We start from the raw sequence: 25,605 nt of genomic DNA, 5'->3' as shown, positions 1-25,605 counted from the left end.
CGTGTTGGTTTACATAATGAATGACTGAACCAATCGTGTTTAGCAGAGGCACTTTTGCCCAGAATCCTTTGCAATCTGTCTGTGTTTGTTACAAAACCTCAGAATTAGTGCATTATTCAACAATAAAAGATATATGTTATATTTTAACTTTGTACAAATGACATAATTTACATTAATGGAGTTATTCTATCAGTATTCACATCAAACCATAAGCCAGCATGCCTTTATTTTCCAAGACCTCTACCTGACCGGAGCATTGTGATTGGTAGAGAGGTGGCTTTGTGGCTTTGTCCAGCAGCGGGCAGCATGTTCAAATATAGAAGTGCGGGCTCATTGTTTGGGTCTTTTGTTGCTTTTAATGCTTCCAAAAGCGATCGTGGTGTTAAAACTCAAATTCAGCTTGTTAGTAGTTGCAAATGTACCAGAGACAATACTGGAATTTATCGGTTATCGGTTATCTGTAACTTCCAATACATTTTTGGGTGGTTTATCGGTTTATCTTTATCAAAGATAACTTTTCAGCTATCTGATTATCGGTTATTGAAGTTAATTTTTTGGTTATCTGTGTCCACCACTGCTTGTGACCAGTGGTGGGCACAGTTCCACTAATCCACTAACCACTAATTAGCAAAGCTAATGTTTTTTGTTAGCGGATTAGCTTTTCAGATAACTTTGAAAACAATCAGCGGACCAATTAGCTTCCACTAAATTTAGTTCCGCTATCTTTCAGCCCGCTAACATTTTTTTTCTTGCTGGAAAAGTGACTAAAGTTTAACAGTCAAAATCGTATCTAAACCCTAAAATCTTGCATGTTAGTTCCTGCAGAGATGAACATAGAGAGGACAGACTTCCTATATGCTGCATTGTAATTGGCTGAGTGCCAGCCACCATTTTGAATGTGTGTAACTGGGTGTTGCTATAGACGCACAATGGCAGTCTTTGTGTCACTCTAGAGTCGTATTAGAAACAAGAGTTTCTGTTTATGTGCATTTTTCATGACCATGGATCATAACTATCATACCAGCAACATCAGAAAAACATCAAGATCTAAATGAACCGAGTGTTCGGCTAGCAATTGCACCAAGTACACGAAAACAAACAAAGAAGTGGCATTCTGCTCCTTTCCAAAATGTATCGTTAAGAAATGATTCAATCCACCGACATCAATAACATTTTAACTTAACGATTCCCCTATTGGTCCTTCAGAGTGGCTGTTGTTTTTGGGGGTGTTGGTCTGGAAAATGATCATTTCTCTACATTAATTACAGACCCTGCAGCAGGTCTGTTATCAACTTTTCTGCAGTGTGGCTTTGCTTTGAACCTTGAACCAATCGAAGCAGTGATTCGCAGATCAAAGCAGTGCTTCATTGTGATTGTGATTCATTGTCTTATTTAGCTTTATCTTAATTTTCCCCTGCTAAAACCCTAAAGAGCAGTCTGTGAGTAATATTTTTATGTTAAACCGACCTGTTATGGTCTGCTGAAACAGTTGATAGATGTATTTTATAACTTAAAAATGGGACCGATGCTAACACGTTAGCATGTCTATGGCATTTTCAATGTTAAACTTAGCATTAAGCTGTTGCAGCTGTCAGCACATTTGTGTGCATTTGATTTCTGTATAATAATGGCTCAGTGTTTGCTGTCATAAAAGAGTCAAATGTATTACAAATTGTAATATTTGTACGCCTCTCCTGATGACATGAATGACTCATTACCATGAACAAAAGCTCGAAACTGCTTTGATCTGAGTACCCCATTGTAAACAGGGGACAAAGCGTGTCTCAGACCCCCTCCCCGGTTAAGGCTTCTGTGATTTGAAGCAAAACGTCCTCGCGTCAAGCAACCCAGTCCAGTCGAAGATTCAAGCTTCTCTACTATGGAAACCACCTGGACAACTGAGAGCCTACACAGAAACATTGTGACTAAGTCAAAGTCAGACTTCTAAAATGCATTAAATTGGGTTGTTTACCAGGAAACTGTCATAAACAAAGTGACCACATCCTTAGTGTTGTTATATTTACTCTATACCCACCAACACTTCCAGCCCCTTCCAAGGAAACTCCTACAATTTGTACGATTCATACATTTTGTATGACTGTCTAAAATCACCCAAGTTGCAAGGTTGCCTAACAGACACAGTCCACACAATAAAAACTGCATACAACATCAACCCATCTGTCATCACAACCTGGCAACAAATAACACAGTTCAAGGGACAAAACAATATCAGCCAGCAGCCGATTCCCTGATGGTAACGCTTGTGGCATCAAGCGTCATTATAATGTCCAATATAACTACAATGCTACAATGCTGCAGGTTGTGAAAAGACCTGCCACTATTGTCACGACAGCCGAGCGGAGTTAATAAAAAGCATTTCATATGAGGATGACTCAAAGATGTAGTGCAACAGGCCTCTTTGTCACGAAAAGCAGTTGTGTCAGAAGAGTTATGTCTGCGCTGTGTTTTGGCTTGCAATGAGCGCTTTGTGGTCTGAGTCGGAAAGAAAGAGAGAGCAGCGTAATAATGGTGGTAGTGATGCTGGTAAAAGAGAATCTCATTAGGTCTCTACTACTGCAGCTGCTACCGCTCAGCAAGAACAGCCGACATCTGGGCAATGTTAGTGCAACCACATGGTCAGGGCTGGCGTTATGTCTGTGCAAATAGGTCGAGACAGGGAGAAGGGCCAAGTGCAGCCCACCAGCCTACATCCCGATCGGTGGGTCACTGCTTTTACTTGCCCTTTCATCCTCATCCAGTCACCCAGAAAAAGAGAGAACGATTGAATGTAGGCACGAGTCGGAAAAGATTAGAAGAGCGAAAGAACTATGGCTGCAAAATCCTGGAAAGAAGAGAAGGATAAATAAATGAATAAACAAACAAAGGAGGCGGTGGTGGGCATCACTTACCAGGATCCCCTCTTCTTCCGATCCTTCCACGTTTTCCAGGAGGCCCTGCAAAAACAACAGAGCAGTAAATCAACCAAATCACTGCTACGGCGATGCGCAGAAAACAGCTGTATATCGCTTGCTGCTTCGCCGCTGGTGGTCATGTGTTGCCTGGTTTTAAGTGTGTGTGTGTGTGGATGTGCTTGTGCACGAAAGTGTGCATGTTTGATCTGCACATCCAGATGGTGGAGAAATACGCAACCCCTCACATACAGAAATAAATCAGAACGTTTGCAGAAAAACAAACAAGAACAATAAAACCATAAAACGGTCCTCTAGCCTGTTTGAGGCCGATGACAGTGCATCCGTAAAGTATTCATAGTGTGGAAAAGTATTCACTTTTTCACCTTTTTGTTATGTTACAGTCTTATTCTAAAAATATATAAAATTAATTTTTTCCTCAAATTTTTACACACAATACCCCATAATGACTAGGTGAATTCTTTTTTAGATTTTTGCAAATTTCTATTATATATAAAACAAAACTAAGAAATCACATGTACATAGGTTTTCACAGCCTTTACCATGAAGCTCCTTGAGACGTTTCTACAGCTTAATTGGAGTCCACCTGGGGTAAATTCAGTTGATTGGACATGATTTAGAAAGGCACACACCTGTCTACATATAAATCTGGGGAAGGGTACACAAACATTTCTGCTGTTTTGAAGTTCCCAATAAGGACAGTGGCCTCCATCATCTGTAAATGGAAGAAGTTTGGATCTACCAGAACACTTTCTAGAAATGACCGCCTGTCTAAACTGAGCGATCGGGGAGAAGGGCCTTAGTCAAGGAGGTGACGAAGAACCCAATGGTCACTCTGGAGCTTGAGAGTCGCTGCAAAGAGGAATGGGCAAAACTGCCCAAAAGGTACGCCAAGCTTGTGGCATCATGTTCAAGAAGACTTGAGGCTGTAATTGCTGCCAAAGGTGCATCAACAAAGTATTGAGCAAAAGGTGTGAATACTTACATACATGTGATTTTTTAGTTTTGTTTATTTTCAATCAATCAATCAATCAATTTTTTTTTTATATAGCGCCAAATCACAACAAACAGTTGCCCCAAGGTGCTTTATATTGTAAGGCAAGGCCATACAATAATGATGTAAAACCCCAACGGTCAAAACGACCCCCTGTGAGCAAGCACTTGGCTACAGTGGGAAGGAAAAACTCCCTTTTAACAGGAAGAAACCTCCAGCAGAACCAGGCTCAGGGAGGGGCAGTCTTCTGCTGGGACTGGTTGGGGCTGAGGGAGAGAACCAGGAAAAAGACATGCTGTGGAGGGGAGCAGAGATCGATCACTAATGATTAAATGCAGAGTGGTGCATACAGAGCAAAAAGAGAAAGAAACAGTGCATCATGGGAACCCCCCAGCAGTCTACGTCTATAGCAGCATAACTAAGGGATGGTTCAGGGTCACCTGATCCAGCCCTAACTATAAGCTTTAGCAAAAAGGAAAGTTTTAAGCCTAATCTTAAAAGTAGAGAGGGTGTCTGTCTCCCTGATCTGAATTGGGAGCTGGTTCCACAGGAGAGGAGCCTGAAAGCTGAAGGCTCTGCCTCCCATTCTACTCTTACAAACCCTAGGAACTACAAGTAAGCCTGCAGTCTGAGAGCGAAGCGCTCTATTGGGGTGATATGGTACTACGAGGTCCCTAAGATAAGATGGGACCTGATTATTCAAAACCTTATAAGTAAGAAGAAGAATTTTAAATTCTATTCTAGAATTAACAGGAAGCCAATGAAGAGAGGCCAATATGGGTGAGATATGCTCTCTCCTTCTAGTCCCCGTCAGCACTCTAGCTGCAGCATTTTGAATTAACTGAAGGCTTTTTAGGGAACTTTTAGGACAACCTGATAATAATGAATTACAATAGTCCAGCCTAGAGGAAATAAATGCATGAATTAGTTTTTCAGCATCACTCTGAGACAAGACCTTTCTGATTTTAGAGATATTGCGTAAATGCAAAAAAGCAGTCCTACATATTTGTTTAATATGCGCTTTGAATGACATATCCTGATCAAAAATGACTCCAAGATTTCTCACAGTATTACTAGAGGTCAGGGTAATGCCATCCAGAGTAAGGATCTGGTTAGACACCATGTTTCTAAGATTTGTGGGGCCAAGTACAATAACTTCAGTTTTATCTGAGTTTAAAAGCAGGAAATTAGAGGTCATCCATGTCTTTATGTCTGTAAGACAATCCTGCAGTTTAGCTAATTGGTGTGTGTCCTCTGGCTTCATGGATAGATAAAGCTGGGTATCATCTGCGTAACAATGAAAATTTAAGCAATACCGTCTAATAATACTGCCTAAGGGAAGCATATATAAAGTGAATAAAATTGGTCCTAGCACAGAACCTTGTGGAACTCCATAATTAACTTTAGTCTGTGAAGAAGATTCCCCATTTACATGAACAAATTGTAATCTATTAGACAAATATGATTCAAACCACCGCAGCGCAGTGCCTTTAATACCTATGGCATGCTCTAATCTCTGTAATAAAATTTTATGGTCAACAGTATCAAAAGCAGCACTGAGGTCTAACAGAACAAGCACAGAGATGAGTCCACTGTCCGAGGCCATAAGAAGATCATTTGTAACCTTCACTAATGCTGTTTCTGTACTATGATGAATTCTAAAACCTGACTGAAACTCTTCAAATAGACCATTCCTCTGCAGATGATCAGTTAGCTGTTTTACAACTACCCTTTCAAGAATTTTTGAGAGAAAAGGAAGGTTGGAGATTGGCCTATAATTAGCTAAGATAGCTGGGTCAAGTGATGGCTTTTTAAGTAATGGTTTAATTACTGCCACCTTAAAGCCTGTGGTACATAGCCAACTAACAAAGATAGATTGATCATATTTAAGATCGAAGCATTAAATAATGGTAGGGCTTCCTTGAGCAGCCTGGTAGGAATGGGGTCTAATAAACATGTTGATGGTTTGGATGAAGTAACTAATGAAAATAACTCAGACAGAACAATCGGAGAGAAAGAGTCTAACCAAATACCGGCATCACTGAAAGCAGCCAAAGATAACGATACGTCTTTGGGATGGTTATGAGTAATTTTTTCTCTAATAGTTAAAATTTTGTTAGCAAAGAAAGTCATGAACTCATTACTAGTTAAAGATAATGGAATACTCAGCTCAATAGAGCTCTGACTCCTTGTCAGCCTGGCTACAGTGCTGAAAAGAAACCTGGGGTTGTTCTTATTTTCTTCAATTAGTGATGAGTAGAAAGATGTCCTAGCTTTACGGAGGGCTTTTTTATAGAGCAACAGACTCTTTTTCCAGGCTAAGTGAAGATCTTCTAAATTAGTGAGACGCCATTTCCTCTCCAACTTACGGGTTATCTGCTTTAAGCTACGAGTTTGAGAGTTATACCATGGAGTCAGACACTTCTGATTTAAAGCTCTCTTTTTCAGAGGAGCTACAGCATCCAAAGTTGTCTTCAATGAGGATGTAAAACTATTGACGAGATACTCTATCTCCCTTACAGAGTTTAGGTAGCTACTCTGCACTGTGTTGTTATATGGCATTAGAGAACATAAAGAAGGAATCATATCCTTAAACCTAGTTACAGCGCTTTCTGAAAGACTTCTAGTGTAATGAAACTTATTCCCTACTGCTGGGTAGTCCATCAGAGTAAATGTAAATGTTATTAAAAAATGATCAGACAGAAGGGAGTTTTCAGGGAATACTGTTAAGTCTTCTATTTCCATACCATAAGTCAGAACAAGATCTAAGATATGATTAAAGTGGTGGGTGGACTCATTTACTTTTTGAGCAAAGCCAATAGAGTCTAATAATAGATTAAATGCAGTGTTGAGGCTGTCATTCTCAGCATCTGTGTGGATGTTAAAATCGCCCACTATAATTATCTTATCTGAGCTAAGCACTAAGTCAGACAAAAGGTCTGAAAATTCACAGAGAAACTCACAGTAACGACCAGGTGGACGATAGATAATAACAAATAAAACTGGTTTTTGGGACTTCCAATTTGGATGGACAAGACTAAGAGACAAGCTTTCAAATGAATTAAAGCTCTGTCTGGGTTTTTGATTAATTAATAAGCTGGAATGGAAGATTGCTGCTAATCCACCGCCCCGGCCCGTGCTACGAGCATTCTGACAGTTAGTGTGACTCGGGGGTGTTGACTCATTTAAACTAACATATTCATCCTGCTGTAACCAGGTTTCTGTTAGGCAGAATAAATCAATATGTTGATCAATTATTATATCATTTACCAACAGGGACTTAGAAGAGAGAGACCTAATGTTTAATAGACCACATTTAACTGTTTTAGTCTGTGGTGCAGTTGAAGGTGCTATATTATTTTTTCTTTTTGAATTTTTATGCTTAAATAGATTTTTGCTGGTTATTGGTAGTCTGGGAGCAGGCACCGTCTCTACGGGGATGGGGTAATGAGGGGATGGCAGGGGGAGAGAAGCTGCAGAGAGGTGTGTAAGACTACAACTCTGCTTCCTGGTCCCAACCCTGGATAGTCACGGTTTGGAGGATTTAAGAAAATTAGCCAAATTTCTAGAAATGAGAGCTGCTCCATCCAAAGTGGGATGGATGCCGTCTCTCCTAACAAGACCAGGTTTTCCCCAGAAGCTTTGCCAATTATCTATGAAGCCCACCTCATTTTTTGGACACCACTCAGACAGCCAGCAATTCAAGGAGAACATGCGGCTAAACATGTCACTCCCGGTCTGATTGGGGAGGGGCCCAGAGAAAACTACAGAGTCCGACATTGTTTTTGCAAAGTTACACACCGATTTAATGTTAATTTTAGTGACCTCCGATTGGCGTAACCGGGTGTCATTACTGCCGACGTGAATTACAATCTTACCAAATTTACGCTTAGCCTTAACCAGCAGTTTCAAATTTCCTTCAATGTCGCCTGCTCTGGCCCCCGGAAGACAATTGACTATGGTTGCTGGTGTCGCTAACTTCACATTTCTCAAAACAGAGTCGCCAATAACCAGAGTTTGATCCTCGGCGGGTGTGTCGTCGAGTGGGGAAAAACGGTTAGAAATGTGAACGGGTTGAATCAATTTACAAAAAAACCCCAAACCTTTCATGTTGTTATTATGGGGTGTTGTGCGTAGAATTTTGAGGGAAAAAATGAATTTCATCCATTTTGAATTAATGCTGTAACATAACAAAATATGGAAAAAAGTGCTGTGAATGCTTTCTGGATGCAATGTACCTGGGTTTCATCTGGCCACTGACCTCTGACCATTCAGTGATGCACTTTTCTGCTAAAAGATTTGGTTCTTCATGAATAACACAGATACAGTTGTGAAAAAGAGAAGGAGCTGACTCCAGGATAGATGCAGACAGAACTGGCCTCAAATATAACACCTCATGTTGCTCCAAGACCATTAATCACTAACGACACCAAGGATTTACATCAGTGTTCAGTATTTTAGCAGAGATACCATTTTAAATCATGCAAAAGCCAATCTCATGGGTCGATGCACAAGTTGCAGTGTAAATCTTTCTCTCTCTCTCACTCACTCACACACACACACACACACACACACACACACACACACACACACACACACACACACACACACACACACACACACACACACACACACACACACACACACACACACACACACACACACACACACACACACACACACCTCAATTTTAAGAAATACTGCACAAATGACATAATACCCTTTGATGATGGTTTATACAACCTTATGGAAAATGCAAAAAACAAAGCAAAATGCAGTGATCCTTAAATTTATGTGCTTTGACTTCTATTTCATTGCAGACAGCATGAATCCAAGAGATTGTTTTGTGTGATTTCTTTTGTTCATATGTATACATCCATTCCTGCAACACATTCCAAAAAAAGTTGGGAAAGAGGCAACTTATTCTAAATATAAGGATTAAATCATTACATTTACAGCCAGTTTTCTTGAAACATGTCGAGGGATGAATACAAGAACATTTTCAAGTCACTGAATATGCCTTGGATTTAATTTGTATAAACCATTAAGAAATACAAACAATATGGCGCTGTGTGGTAAATTTGCGTCAAGTATGCAGTTGAGTGACCAGGCTGGAAGAAGACGAGTGAACAGTTACTAGGGAGACTCAGATGGTGAGCATAACTTGGTTTGCTGAGGACGACAGCAGCTGGAAAAGGCCAAGGAGGTGCTCATGTTTCACCCAGCTGTGGCAGTGAAATAGCTAAGTTTGAAAATTGGGGATAGACCGGTTGTCTGCCTTGATGGTTCCCATTCAGGACCCAAGACAGTTCAGTAATGTAGTGGATGCTGCAACATCATTTCTGTTAAAACCGTATTACATCATGGAGGATGTAATTGGATCACTCATCTCTCTGAATGTTTATTTGAAGTTATAGTAGGTCAAATCTGTGAGGATTTACTGGTGTCAAAACTCATTTAAAGATGCTTAAAGAAATTATTTGAAAAGCATATAACATTTTCTGGAGTATAAGTCGCATTGGTCCAAAAATGCCGCTTTAAGAGAGAGAGAAAAAAGCTATATAAATAAAATAATAATAATAATAATAATAATAATAATAAATATATATATATATATATATATATATATATATATATATATATATATATATATATAAAAACTGCATTTATTACTTCATGCAAGAAGAACCAAAATGGATCAAATTGCTGTATTATCATTTATAAAAGGCACACACGGTTTACAACCCCAGTTCTAATGAAGTTGGGATGTTGTGTAAAATGTAAATAAAAACAGAATACAATGATTTGCAAATCCTCTTCAACCTATATTCAATTGAATACACCACAAAGACAAGATATTTAATGTTCAAACTGCTAAACTTTATTGTTTTTGTGCAAATATCTGCTCATTTTGAAATGGATGCCTGCAACACGTTTCAAAAAAGCTCAGACAGTGGCATGTTTACCACTGTGTTACATCACTTTTCCCTCTAACAACACTCAATAAGCGTTTGGGAACTGAGGACACTAATTGTTGAAGCTTTGTTGTTGGAATTCTTTCCCATTCTTGCTTGATGTATGACTTCAGTTGTTCAACAGTCCGGGGTCTCCATTGCCGTATTTTGCACTTCATAATGCACCACACATTTTCAATGGGTGACAGGTCTGGACTGCAGGCAGGCCAGTCTAGTACCTGCACGCTTGTCCTAAGAAGACACACTGTTGTAACACGTGCAGAATGTGGCTTGGCATTGTCTTGCAGAAATAAGCAGGGACGTCCCTGAATAAGACGTTGCTTGGATGGCAGCATGTGTTGCTCCAAAACCTGGATGTACCTTTCAGCATTGATGGTGCCATCACAGATGTGTAAGTTGCCCATGCCATGGGCACTAACACACCCCCACACCATCACAGATTTTGAGCTTTGCACTGGTAACAATCCGGATGGTCTTCTTCCTCTTTTGTCCGGAGGACACGACACCCATGATTTCCAAAAACAATTTGAAATGTGGACTCATCAGACCACAGCACACTTTTCCACTTTGTGTCTGTCCATTTCAAATGAACTCGGGCCCAGAGAAGGCGGTAGCGTTTTTGGATGTTGTTGATGTATGGCTTTCGCTTTGCATGGTAGAGTTTTAACTTGCACTTGTAGATGTAGTGACAAACTGTGTTAACTGACAATGGTTTTCGGAACTGTTCCTGAGCCCACATGGTAAGATCCTTTACACAATGGTTTTTAATGCAGTGCCGCCTGAGGGATTGAAGGTCATGGACATTCAGTGTTGGTTTTGGGCCTTGCTGCTTACGTGTAGAAAGTTCTCCAGATTCTCTGAATCTTCTGATTATATTATGGACTGTAGATGATGGAATCCCTAAATTCCTTGCAATTAAACATTGCGAAACACTGTTATTAACTTGTTGGACTATTTTTTCACACAGTTGTTCATAAAGTGGTGATCCTCACCCCATCTTTGCTTGTGAATGGCTGAGCCTTTTGGGGATGCTCGTTTTATACCCAATCATGACACAATTAGTGTTCTCAGTTCCAAAAAGCTTATTGAGTGTTGTTAGAAGGAAAGGTGATGTAACACAATAGTAAACATATCACTGTCCCAATGTTTTTAAAATGTGTTGCAGGCATCCATTTCAAAATGAGCAAATATTTGCATAAAAACAAAGTTTATCAGTTTGAACATTAAATATCTTGTCTTTGTGGTGTATTCAATTGAATATAGGTTGAAGAGGATTTGCAAATCATTGTATTCTGTTTTTATTTACATTTTACACAATGTCCCAACTTCACAAAAATTGGGGTTGTAAAAGGAGCACAGCTAATGAGCTAATTAATGTCACTGTAAGTGCACAAAATGGGAGTTAACTGCTTCTTTCAGCCACAGAAGTGCCTTAAACTCATTCTACTTTTTTTACTTGTATTTTATTGTGCTGTATTATTTATTGTTACTTTTATATGCACTTTTAATATGTGTGTTTTATTTGTGTGAATGGGAGCAACAGACCACCACATAATTTATTTCGGGGGTTAATAAAGTATCTATCTATCTTGAACAGACGATCATTTTTAGTACTTTTATAAAATGCAGTCCAAATAAGATTTCTTCCAAATAGAAAAAAAAAATCCATCTTCATTCAAAAGTGTAGTCTTCCAGTTAAAAAAAAAAAAAAAAAGTTACGATATTTCTTCAGAACAAAAATGTTTTATTTTCTTTCTTTCTTTCTTTCATTTGTGATCTTATTCTGGTGGTTCTGAGGTCCGCTTCCTGAAGCACGGCATCTTGGGACAGATTTTATGCCACACCGTAACTTTGGGTGAGAAGAGGGACTAATATTCCTGCGCTGTGGCTGGGGGAGCATTCTCCCTGTCACCTCCCCTCTCTTGCCAGCTGAAGGCACAGACCAGAATACCCGGCTCTCCATCGGTTTCTCCCTCAGGATGAGCTCTTTTCATGGATCTTCCCAGCTACAGTTCCGCTAGGACCCCATTTTGTGATCAGAGGACAGACTGTTTTAATTGAGTTTTATCCAGAGCAGAGTCAGCTATTTGGAACTTTTCTTCTTCCTGGTTTAAAGGGGATTATCACATGGACTTTTTGACCCAGTGCTGATCTTTATCAGATTACTTTCTACATGGAACATCCCACATTTCCCAAAGTGACAGAGCGGTCCAGCGCAAACTTACGTTAAGTTCAGTTTTTGGTCACACGTCACTGTTGAATTGTCTTGTGTATCAGTTTTTTGTTATTGTTGAGTCTGTGAGCGAAATAAATCCGTTCAATCCAAATCCCAAAAAATATATAAAAAAAATAAAAAATCCAAAATCAGATCACAGCAGCATTTATCTGTTTCTGTGCTCTTTTACGGTGCAGTTCTTTGTAAACAGACGGCACTTTTTGCTATTTAATAAAGATATTTATTTCTATATATATTGTTTGAAATGAGCATGACTGCTAATTGTATTTTACCTGGAGACCAACATGAGGAAAAGATCAAAATAGTAATGCCATCGTGATTGCTATTTTAAAGAATACTTTAAGTGTGACCTGACTTGGTTTTTGAGGCGTTCTGAAAGAAATCTAGCCCTGTTAGGAAGTTTCCACCTCTCTCATTTTTAAAACAAAAGAGCAGTTTAATGGTGTGTTTCTCATTTCAAGTATAAAGAAAATTTGTTGTCATGAATTGTGATTTTTTTTCCCCCATATATAAGTTGCTTGAAGAAGCAGTCCTACTTATCTTTGTTTGTAGGTGGGACCCCAGAGGCAGCTGACAGGTACCAGCAGGCCAAGCATGCCGCAGCCCGTGCGGTCGCAGAGGCAAAAACTCGGGTCTGGGAGGAGTTCGGGGAGGCTATGGAGGAGGACTATCAGTCGGCCTCGAAGAGATTCTGGCAAACCGTCTGACGCCTCGGGAGGAGGAAGCAGCTCTCCACCAGCACTGTTTACGGTGCGGGTGGGGAGCTGTTGACCCTGACTGGGGATGTTGTCGGGCGGTGGAAGGAGTACTTCGAGGATCTCCTCAATCCCATCGTCACGTCTTCCGAAGAGGAAGCAGAGACTGGGGACTCAGAGGCGGACTCATCCATTACCCAGGCCGAAGTCACCGAGGTGGTTAGAAAGCTCCTCGGTGGCAAGGGTCCTGGGCTGGATGAAATCCGTCCTAAGTACCTTAAGTCTCTGGACGTTGTGGGGCTGTCTTGGCTGACACACCTCTGCAACATCGCGTGGTGATCAGGGACAGTGCCTCTGGATTGGCAGACCGGGGTGGTGGTCCCTCTGTTTAAGAAGGGGGACCGGAGGGTGTGTTCCAACTATAGGGGGATCACACTCCTCAGCCTCCCCGGTAAGGTCTATTCCAGAGTACTGGAGAGGAGAATTCGACCGATGGTCGAACCTCGGATGCAGGAGGAGCAGTGTGATTTTCGTCCTGGTCGCGGCACACTGGACCAGCTCTACACGCTCCATCGGGTGCTCGAGGGTTCAAGGGAGTTTGTCCAACCAGTCCACATGTGTTTTGTGGATCTGGAGAAGGCGTTCGACCGTGTCCCTCGGGGCACCCTGTGGGGAGTGCTCCGGGAGTACGGGGTCCGGGGTCCTTTGCTAAGGGCTATCCGGTCCCTGTATGACCACAGCAGGAGCTTGGTTCGCATTGCCGGTAGTAAGTCAAACCTGTTTCTAGTGCACGTTGGCCTCCGCCAGGGCTGCCCTTTGTCACCGGTTCTGTTCATTATTTTCATGGACAGAATTTCTAGGCGCAGTCAGGGTGTAGAGGGGGTCTGGTTTTGGAACCACAGAATCTCGTCTCTGCTGTTTGCGGACGATGTGGTTCTGTTGGCTTCGTCAAATCAGGACCTTCAGCGTGCACTGGGGTGGTTTGCAGCCGAGTGTGAAGCGTCCGGGATGAAAATCAGCACCTCCAAATCCAAGGCCATGGTTCTCGACCGGAAAAAGGTGCTTTGCCCTCTTCAGGTCGGTGGAGTGTCCTTGCCTCAAGTGGAGGAGTTTAAGTATCTCGGGATCTTGTTCACGAGTGAGGGACGGATGGAGCGTGAGATCGATAGATGGATCAGTGCAGCATCTGCAGTGATGCGGTCGCTGTATCGGACCGTCGTGGTGAAGAGAGAGCTGAGTAGGGGGGCAAAGCTCTCGATTTACCGATCGATCTACGTTCCGATCCTCACCTATGGTCATGAGATTTGGCTCATGACCGAAAGAACAAGATCGCGAGTACAAGCGGTCAAGATGAGTTTCCTCCGCAGGGTGGCTGGGCGCTCCCTTAGAGATAGGGTGAGGAGCTCGGTCACTCGGGAGGAGCTTGGAGTCGAGCCGCTGCTCTTCCACGTCGAAAGGATTCAGTTGAGGTGGCTCGGGCATCTTTTCCTGATGCCCCCTGGACGCCTCGCTGGAGAGGTGTTCCGGGCACGTCCCACTGGGAGGAGGCCCCGGGGAAGACCCAGGACACGCTGGAGGGACTACATCTCTCGGCTGGCTTGGGAACGCCTTGGGGTTCCCCCGGAGGAGCTGGGGGAGGTGTGTGTGGATCGGGAGGTCTGGGCAGCTTTGCTTGAGCTGCTGCCCCCGCGACCCGACTCCGGATAAAGCGGAAGAAAATGGATGGATGGATGGATGGATATATAAATTGCACCGGACTGCAAGTCACAGGTCTTCTCAAACTAGTAAAACAAACAAAAAATAGATTTATACTCCAACAGATATTGTAGAAACCCTGATGGGTAGACAAATGGTCCAACATGAGCTCTCTTCCAAACAGAGTTGGGACTGATGGTAAAACCTTTCAGTTGTACTTCCACACCTGATCTCTTTTGGTAACACCTCTGATTACTGTTGACATGGCCATTTTCCCTCCATCACTTATGGCCTTATAACAATACAGGAGCCACACTGAGTGCTGTTCTTGATGCCAAATGGTCATGGCTGCAGACATGGTTTCCTTATTGTCATTACGAGAGGCACTGTAGTGTACTATTCACCTCCTGTTTCCGCCAACGCCTAGTGTTCCTGACTGGCGCCTGCATCCAATATAAAGATTGGCCAAATTCCATAGTGTGCCCCTTTATTGCAAATTTACATAAATCAACAACATATTTTAGTATATGTAATTATATTTCAATTAGTAGTAGTTATAACACTTTATTAGGAAAAAACAGGATTAAAAACAGATGATTCATGTGAATGGAAATATAAAAATGAACAAATCAACTGGAGAGTACAGCAACGCAACAGTCCGCTATTATAAAATTTAAATAAAAACAGTTTTAAATCTTCAGACACTTCCAAACTGCAGCATTTATAATAATAGTCTCTATATTCACAGAGGGCCCCACTTCCCCATTTCAGACCCTGCAGCCGTGAGCAGCAGCGTGGAGCTGAGGCCTCTGCAGAGGGCCAGAGCGCCTCCCCTGGGACGGAGGGGAGGACGAGTTGAAATTGGGGTGAGGAATGTGTAAGGCAGCAGCAAGAGGGGACAATGAGGTAGAAAAATTTAGTGGAAGGGAAAGTGAAAGAGAAATATTACACAGAAACAACAGAAGAAACAAAACATGATGCATGTTCATACGAATGGACGGAGACTTTAGGCGCCTTAAATACACTGTTAACAGCACCCACTCAGCTTTAGGGGAGTACATTTGAGATTTATATGGTTTATAAATAAAAACCACATGCGATACACACGGCACTGTGCAAAAGTCTGACTCGCCCTAGTGTTTCTGCCAAATTGTACATTTAATGTTTTTTATGAATTAGTATGTCAGCAAAAGAGCTAATTTGGAATTTTCATTTGTTTATAAAACAGAAAAATTTTGTGTATTTGTTAAACATTTTACAGATTTGCAGATGAACAAAATCTTATTTTGTAGCTTTTACAGCCCACTGCCTGAGTTCATAAGAATTTCATAAAAATGTGTAAATGGACTGCATTTATATGGGGCTTTTCCATCCATATCAGAAGCTTAAAGCGCTTTACAGTAATGCCTCACAGGGTCCTCTGGTCTCAAGCCCAACACTTAACCACTAGACCAGGGGTGGGCAACTTGTTCCAGAAAGGGCCAAGAGGGTGCAGGATTTCTTTGCAGGAACTGATTCCACCAGGTGGTTTCACTGATTAATTGATTCCATCTGCTCAAAGTGATATTAATCAGTGAAATCACCTGGTGGAGTCAGTGGCTGCAAAGAAATCCTGCACCCTCTTGGCCCTTTCTGGAACAAGTTGCCCACCCCTGCACTGGACCATCACCTCCATCACCAGTGTATGTGTGTGAATGTCTGACAAAATTCAATCCATTTGGTAATTACCATGCTGTTCCTGTAAAACCGTTGGATAGTTCACTCCCTGCCCCCCAAAAAGTGAGTTTTAAAGGTAAATACTTGATATTTATTGATTTTGTTTAGTCTTGAATTCTTTTCACTTTTGGAAAATATTATTTAATAATCAAAAGCTATTATTTCAGCATTTTTACACAGCTCCATGTCTGAAATGAAATACTTTTGGGTTGAAAATACATCTTGAAGTACAGTGGTCCCTCGTTTATCACAGGAGTTGCATTCTTAAAATAACCCGCAATAGGTGAAATCCGTGAAGTAGCTGGTCAGCGTTATTTTTTTTACAATTATTATAGATATTTTAAGGCTGTAAAACCCCTCATTACACACTTTATACAGTTTTCTCAAACAGGCATTAACATTTTCTCACTTTTCTCTCCTGTGTAAACACTCTCTTTTTTCTTCTGGGCGAGAAGATTATAAACAGACGCACGCAGAACACAATGCGCGTGCTCTCCCTTCGCTCACTGCCTCCGGGGATACAGATGCGGGACATGCAAAGAATCCAAGTCATGGCCACGGAGCTCTGCGGCTGCGGTTACCGAGACCATGCAGCGGGCGCTGCAGATTTTTCCGCAAGAAGTCTGTCCTTTTCGGGCTGCCGGAGCGCAACAGCGAGCTTAGTCTCTGGACCTGTTGCCAGAGTTATCCGCAGCTCCGCACAGCAGACAGGGGGGCGGTGAGAGTGGCCCGCTGTGGCGTTTACCAAGCCTGCAGAGTCAGTAAGCGCATCGGAGGCAGTGAGAGCAATCGCGGTGATGCCAACCGGTGCCGCAACTGGCCCGCCTGATAAGGACGTGGAACACAATGCGCTGTTAAAAAAAAAGAAGCAGCATGCAAAATTGCACTAAAAAAATCCGCGAAACTGCAAGGCCATGAAAGGTGAATTGCGCTATAGAGAGGGACCACTGTACTACAGATTTTTACACAGTACTGTACTTGTGCTACCGGTCTTATTCTATACTTGTGAGACTTGGACACCAACTTGACAACTGGATGCCTTTGGTTCAAGGTCTCTTTGGAGGATCCTTGGGTATGGCTGGAATGACTTTGTTTCAAAAAATGAGAAGTTACTTTGGGAGACAAAAATGAGGAGTATCACTTGCATCACGAGGGAGTGTCAGCTTAGACTTTTTGTTTTTTCTGTGCATGATCCAGCACATAGGTGCCTGAGTGCTGAGGACCCCAACGCATGGAAAACGAACCTACTCCATCTGAAAACGAAGCTTCTGAGATGCCGTTCGAAAGTGATGGGTTGGATTTACAGACAGGAGATGACCTACTTCATCCCGAAATTCTAACTTTTTCAAAGTGTTGGATTTTGTAGCCTAAAGTGTGGTGAGGCACTGTTTGTGTGGATGCTGGTTTACTGAAGCTGTGGACATGGACTTGGGACATCTGACACTGTTTTTAACAGACTGCCTGGATACGGAGATGGATATGTACATTGGAAAAAGACAGAATACATTATTTCCAGGAATTAATGGACATTATTTAACGTGCTACGATCGTGAGACAGGCAAAGCTGCAGCCGGCGAATGTGCATGCGTGCTTCTTTGTTCATGTGGACTTTACATTTGGAAAACAATATAACACAGTGAGTCTGGCATGTTTGGGATTTTACCTCTGTTGTGTTTTGTGGCAAGCTTTTTTTTTTTTTTTTTTGCTTTGAGGAGCTCAGGTGTGTGTGTGAGTGTGTGTGCTGCTGCTCGTTGCTCCTCTCAGCTTGCTGAGAAAACAAATGTCTCCAAGACGGTCTTCCCCTGGCAGCAGCTGTTTTTTTTTTTTTTTTAGATTTTATTGATAACAACACTAATAATTAATCATGCACAAAGCTGAGCCTAGAGCAGAGATTGTTATTGACGGGCTCCGTTTATGACTCATGGTTGTGCAGGTGCACAGAAACCTTCAGAAAGCTGCTGCTTTTACCTTGACTGCATCACAAAGAACAGTTTTCACTTAATGAGTCATCATAACTTTGGAATTAATGTATGCCTCAGTTCGTAACGTTACCAGCTACATTCCACTGAAGCGCACGCTGGGATGCTTTTAGTTGCTACGTCACTTGTCAGAAACACCCGAGTACTCATGAGTACTTTGTTTTCGGAAGATGTTTGCTGTGAATGCTGTATACTTTGAAACCAGTCACGGAAGTACACAAAGTAATCCTGGTTAATCATCGGATGGTCACTAACAGCCTAAATCTAAATTGTTATGATTTTGGTGTGACATGTCCTTTAAACAAACAAACAATTTGTCATTTGTTTTGCTTTATGATTATAAAAACAATGGCAACATGATTACAATGCCATGAGCTAGAAAAATTATGGAGAAAAAAAGTATAACTTATTGGTCAGCCATAAGGACGGTTTTAATTTGCATCTACATATACAAAGCTGCACATAAAGTGTGCAGGTTTCTCTTCAATACCAACATCTACACAATATGGCTGTTACAGTGAATGTGCACATGTGACTGCCGGTGAGCTGCAGAGCAGAGGGGGAACAGCAGAAGGTGATGACAACTTGATATAGGACTATAATGACTTTTGGAATTAATGTGAAGAACAGCAGCACTGGCAAGAAGAATGTGCAGAGAAGTGCATCAATTCAGCTCAGACTCCTGACGGTACCTCCTGAAACACAGAGAGAAAAACACGGAGGTATCAGCCTCCACTTCCTGTGTGTGAGTTTCCATGGAGGAAAGTGTGACGTGGGACTGACCCCGGTTTGGGTAAGCAAGAAGTGGTACGACACCAGTGCACCCATGCCGTAGGGAAACTGTACAATGTTTTTTCCCCTTCTGTCATTTCTTCATTTCTGCTGCTCAAGTCAAGATCAAAGGAATGTTTAAAAGTCAAAGACAAAACAAGAATCCACTGGTTGGGTTGGTCAATGTAAAGCAGATGGAAAGATGTGGAACAGAAAACGGCAGTTTAACAGATGCAAAAAGCCGTAATAGTGCACAGCGATGAGACGACAGGTGGCCTTCCTTTGGGAGAGATGAGCTCGTCTTTCACGGTTACAAGTGTTGAAACACTCAAAAAGAAAAAACAATGAACCACCGTAAATGTCAAACCATTAGGAAAGAAAACGACGCTCCATAGATCTCTGCCAGCTTTAAACACACAAACACTGGTGGACACATGTGAGTTCTTGGTATCAATATCAGAAATATAAATATGAGTACATCAAGAGTTCCCAGAGATCAGAGTGATGCACAGGACACATACAAAGAACTGCATGTGAACTTTATTAACTGTGGATAGTTCAGATGAAAGCATCTCTGTTTTATTTGAATCTCTCTACAGTGTATGTTGGGCCAGTTCCTTCAGTCACTGGGAAGCTGGCCCTCTTCTAGGGTTGGTGGACATTTTGATCAGGGCTGCTTAAGCTGAGGATATTTCAGGCCTAGGACATTGTGGCCTACAATGCTAGCATATGCTGATAAATATGCGAGAAATACGAGAGTTAGACATTCAAATATATTACAAAACCAAGAAAAACTTATTTTATCTTCTCATCACTCACTCATCTTCAACCGCTTATCCAGGACCGGGTCGCAAAGGCAACAGCTCCAGCAGGGGATCCCAAACATCCCTTTCCCAGGCCACATTGACCAACTTATAAGATGCCTCATTTTTACAAAAAAAAAAAAAACACCACCACACACGCTACATAATCCACCAAAATAATACACACTCCAAACACGCCAAATATTTCTCAAATCTATCAAATACCAAAACTCTAAAGCCCCTTTCACATTGATGCAAATGTAGAGTTGCGTTGTGTTGCGTTTAGAGTATGTCCGAAATGCACACGTATTCGCCATTTTTCCTGCGTAATCGCATGTCGTTGCGATCGGAGTTTTGCTTGCAGCTGTGTACGTTTGCTTTTTGCCGCTATTTAAAACTAATTAATCTCTTTTTCAGTTCAGCGATGTGTTCTGCTGGCTGTGCAGAACACATCACTGCGCTTGGAAAACACTGCTGTCTTGTCACAGCTTGTAGCATCAGATCATAAAATTCTGAGACTGTTGTGTGCCAACCCCCAAAAAAAAGAAAAAAAAGGGGAAAATATTGCCATTTAAACTCACACACTTAAACATTACACTTCTTGTTCTTGTTTGACCATAAGAGCGCGCGCGCGCGCGCGCGCGCGAGAGAGAGAGAGAGAGAGAGAGAGAGAGAGAGAGAGAGAGAGAGCTTTCTCTGTCTGTTCTTTTTTCAAGACCTGATGTTTGTGTTCTCTGGATTTTGAAAGAAATCCATTTTATGAATTGAAAGAATGTAACCATGTTTTCTGATGTGCATTTTAATGGATGGATCCCTGCCAGCTCATGCACACATCCTGTGGGCTGTGTGGATCATTTTATCACAGACCCGCGTACGTTGGATCACACATGCTGCGGGCTGTGTGGATAATTTCACCACAGACTCGCGTGCACGTTGGATCACACGCGCTGCAGGCTGCGTGGATCAAACCTGTTCACACGGGAATCTCAAACCTTTTCACAATTAATGTTCAAAGTCACACTTCTGTAAACTGCTGCCTGGTTTGCACAAACCGAGGGGCAGTTCACTCAGAGATCACCGCAGACAACAAAATATTATGTCATTTTGGCCCTCAGCAACTCCATGGCAATGAGGCTGTTCATACTCCCGCAAAGCCCTCCCCTCGCTGGAAACAAATACGCAGCCATCAAGGATCACCTCCTCAAAACGTTTTTACTGTCAAACGCCAAAGGGGCCAGCAGGCTCTTCTCTCTGCATGGGCTGGAGGACAGCAAGTCCTTCAGAGTTCATGAACAGAATGCTGCAGCTCCTGGGAGGACACCGGCTGGACTTTTTGTGAACCAACTCCCTCAGGTGCGTGCAGCACTGGCCAACACCATGATCACGGACTGCGCTGGTGGAGGAGGCTGACAAATTTTTCCTGGCCGGCCAGCACCTCAGCATGACAGCAGCCGCACTCGCCCCATCACATGCAGCAGCAGAAGCCTCACACCACACACCAGCACTGCCCGCAGAGGAAGCAGCTGCATCTCACCTCCACAACAGAGCACACAAACCGGCTTCTGTACTGTATGAAAACGTTCAGCTGGTCGAACAAAGTGCTAAGGTTACAAAAACTAAACAAACAATAAGAAACTGTCAAGAATGACAGCAAAATGAAATACGGATGAATTGAGGTTTCTGGTGGCATTCGTTCAAATTTTTTGAGAGTTTAAAAATCCTGACGAAGTGCCAGCTGCAGGAACGAAGCTGCGCAAAGGTCAAATGATGCCAACGAAAGTCCAGATTTCTTGTTTCATTTGGGCTTTGTTGTCCTTTGTTAGTGCTGTGTGACCGGGCCATAAGGGACGCCAGCCACCCCCCTTTGAGGAAGCCCACTTTGGAATCAAGGAAATTTTATTGTCATATGCACAGAACAGAAGGGCATCTTCCCTGCACAATGAAATGTGGCTACTGCATTTAACCCATCCTATTTGCCAGTAGGAGCAGAGGTCGCCATTAGGCGCCTGGGGACCAGCTCCAGATGTACATCCCTGCCTTGGTCAACAGCAGGGCTGAGCAAACCAACACCGACCCATAACAAACAACACACACAACACACAACACATAGGCTGGCCCGGTACATAAAACATATATATGAAAGCAAAACACGAGGGAAAAGGAGAAGAAAAAAAAAAAACCCTCATAGCTGCCGCATTACACAGCAGCAATGAGGAAAAAAAAAAAAATCCCATCAGCACAAAAAACAATAATCACAGAGACAAAACAAGGACACAGGACGACAACCGAGATTTGAAAGGACCAGTTTATCAGAACACTCCGGAAGGCAGCCAGTTCGGCGCCGTCAACGGCCTTGTCCGACAGTCTGGAGGGGGAAGGGAACAGCCTTGCGCAGTCTGAGAAAGTCCTGGACAGTCCTAACACAGTTCACGTCAGAGCTGGAGAAGCTGAGGGGAGGGGGGAAGACCAGGGAGCGAGGCTTAAGTGTTGATCTTCTGAGGAGGTTCTTATCACAGCGACCTTGAAGTGCAGCTGTATTTGGGGAAGCCAAATGAATAGCCAGATTAACAGACGCCTGAAAGATTCCACAGTTCTGAGAACAGAGTGGCTCTCAATGCTTCTGAATGTAGAATGTGGTCTTCACAGACGGTCATAGCGGGTTTCCAGGGCTGCGATCTTCCTCGAGATGTCTTCCAACGCGCGGTTAACCCCCGCCGACTGCGCAGCCACTGCCTTCCCAATCGAAAAAAATCATATAGGGCAGCTTGGAACGACCAATCAAAGCTGCTTCCACTTTCTTGATTTTCCGGTAAACCAGCAGAGTGCCCGCACCACACATCAGAAAGCCGGTCACCACCAAGCCGAATATGTACACATCTTCGACGTCCTCCACAGAAAGCATGTAAAGGCACATGACCTGCCATCTCCTCCACGAGTCCATCACGTAACCCATCACATGCGTCCCAGCAGGACAGGTCGGGTCCTCCGCCCCCGAATGTCTTGTAGAAAAAATAGTGTCAATTGCATTCAGAGACCACTTTAACAGATCCATTTTTGTTGTTTCCAGAAGAGCAAAGCTGCAGCCTCACAGACAACACCCCACAAAAGCAGGAAAGATAAGGAGGGAGGGAGAGGAGAAAAGTGCGTCCGTCTCGGTCGAGTGCAAGCTTGGCTACTTGTACCCGCAATCTAGCTCTTTTGGTCATGACCTAAGCCCCATGACAATAGGTGAGAATAAGCATGAAGAAGCTCTTGACCAGTTGATCAAGAGCTTCGCCTTTTGGCTCAACTCCCTTTTCCTCACAACAGTACGGTAGTGTGAATACAATACCGTCCCTGCAGTGCCAATTCTCCAGCCATTAGGTCAATCTCATGCTCCACTGTCCCCTCACTCGTGAACAAGACCCCAAGGTAGTTCAGCTCCTTCACTTAGTGCAAGATCTCATTCCATAACCAGAGTAGGCAATCCATCAGTTTCCTGCTGAAAACCATGGCCTCAGATTTAGAGGTGCTGATCCTCATTCCAGTCACTTCACACTCAGCTACAAACTGATCCAGGGAGTGTTGGAGGTCACAGGCCGATGAAGCTAACAGGACTACATCATCTGCAAAAAGCAGTGATGAGACCCTGAGCTCACCAAACTGGCAACCCTCCTCCTTCAACTACGCCTCGATATCCTGTCCATGAGTATCACAAACAGGATTGGTGAGAAGGCACAGCCCTGGTGGATGCCAACTCCCACCGGAAATGAGTCAGACTTACTCCAAAGAACCCGAACATAGCTCTCGCTTTGAGAGTACAGAGATTGGATGGTCCTGAGATGAGACCCCCTCACTTCATACTCCCCCAGCACCTCCCACAGTATCTCCCAGGGTACCCAATCATATGCCTTCTCCAAGTCCACAAAACACATGTAAACTGGATGGGCATACTCCCAGGCACACTCCAGGATCCTTGTGAGAGTGAAGAACGGAACTCACATTCTTCCTCTTCCATGTCACGTTCAACTATCGGCTGAATCCTCCTTTCCAGCACCCTGGAGTAGACTTTAACAGGGAGGCTGAGTAGTGTGATGCCCCTGTAACTGACACACACTGTATTGTCCCCTTTTTAAAATATGGAGATCACCACCCCAGTTTGCCACTCCTTAGGCACTGTTCCAGACCTCAACACGACATGACATCTCAATCAAGATAGTCCCTCCACACCCAGAGCCTTCAGCATTTCTGGATGGATTTCATCAACCCCCGGGGCTTTGCCACTGTAGTTGTTTGACTACCTCAGTGACTTCTACCTGGGAAATTGATGATGATGATCTTCCATTAAGCTTCCAGCTTAGCCTCTACTATAGAGGGCACTCCGGTCTGATGCAGGAGTTCCTCAAAGTGTTCTTTCCAGTGCCTGATTACCTTCTCAGTTGAGGTCAACAGAGTTTGGTGCTGACCGAGTCCTTCTACTTCGGGCCTAGTTCATCTTTATTTTTCTTTATTTAGGTTAAACTACATTTCTATTCATACAAAGCATTAGGGTTAAATTATGGACAACTACAGTTATAGTTCCTTATATGAATTTGAAGATATGCAGCCAGTCGGGTCTTACTGATCAATCTTACTGAACCTGCCAGATCTCAAAATCTAAGCAGGGTTGGACCTGGTTAGTATGTAGATGGCACACCTCTTAGACTAGGGGTTGTGTCTGTTGCTCCAACTAAAGCTGGAGTTGTGCGAGGAAGGGCATCTGGTGTGAAACTTGTGCCAAATCTCAAGTGAACCTGAAAAAAGCAGGGCAAACAACAACATACGAATTTGGAGATACATTACCACATCTGCTAGAAATGGTCAAGTTATGGCATAGTTTTTGGCCGAAACATCCCAGGCTGGAATGCCCTACTCAAGATTTGCAGCTCGGATCCAACAACCTCATGCCCTGTCTATATGTGGGATGTCCCAGACATCACAGTCACATTGGCACTCACTGGCATAATTATGATATACATCTTTCCGCTACCAAGTTGGACCCCCTTTTGGCTTCAGGACTGCTTTGACTCTCTATGCCATAGACTAAATAAGGTGCTTGAAACATAGATTTTGGTTCATATTGGCCTGATAGTATCATGCAGATGCCACACTACACCCCCAGCCTGGATTGTTGTAACACATCAGGATGGGTCCATTCTTTCATGTTGTTTACAGCAAACTCTGACCCCACCATAGAACACTGGACAAGAAGGCACTCCCAGGAACACAGGGAAAACTGCTGTAATCCATGTGCTTCAAGGTTCAACATGCTATACTATGCATTCCGAGATGCCCTGTTGCATAACTTGATTGTAACAAGTGGCTATCTGAGTTACTGGTGCCTTTCAGTCAACTCTGACTGTTCTTCTCTGGCCTCTGTCATTGACAAGGCACTGTTATGCAGGGAACCAATGCTTCTTTTTTGGACCATTCTCTGTAGACCCTAAGATGGTTGTGGATGTAAATTTTCGTAGATCATCAGTTTCTGAAATACTCAAGCCAATTCGTCAAACCACCACCTCAAAGCCACACAAATTCCCTTTTTCACCATTTGGATACTTGGTTTGAACTTCAGCAGATCCTGTTCATATGTCACCATGTCTAAATTCATGAGTGTCTGGCTGATTTGGTATTTGCTTTTACAAGCAGTTGAGCAGGTGTGCCTAATAAACTGGCTGGGGAGTGTGCGCACAATCAGGCACTTGCATTCCTACAGACTTAAATCCAAACACAGAGGAGCTCACTGTAAAAGGCTATCAGTCTGAGCTGAGAGAGAAGCAAGTTCTCCATCAA

The 25,605-nt window shown here is 43.0% G+C and overlaps 1 protein-coding gene across 1 annotated transcript in view; it reads right to left on the bottom strand.

The window, feature by feature from the left end:
- si:dkeyp-44a8.4 (collagen alpha-1(XXIII) chain) overlaps positions 1-25,605 on the bottom strand; it is a 443,131-nt gene that overhangs the window by 91,476 nt on the left and 326,050 nt on the right. Inside the window, 1 exon segment of the mRNA XM_034181202.1 lies at positions 2,910-2,954. Within this exon segment, the coding sequence (XP_034037093.1) occupies positions 2,910-2,954 (45 nt within the window).

This window comes from Thalassophryne amazonica, chromosome 11 (genome assembly GCF_902500255.1).
Source record: "Thalassophryne amazonica chromosome 11, fThaAma1.1, whole genome shotgun sequence".
In the NCBI taxonomy this organism is placed as follows: Eukaryota; Metazoa; Chordata; class Actinopteri; order Batrachoidiformes; family Batrachoididae; genus Thalassophryne; species Thalassophryne amazonica.
This window is presented reverse-complemented; position numbering and strand designations above follow the sequence as displayed.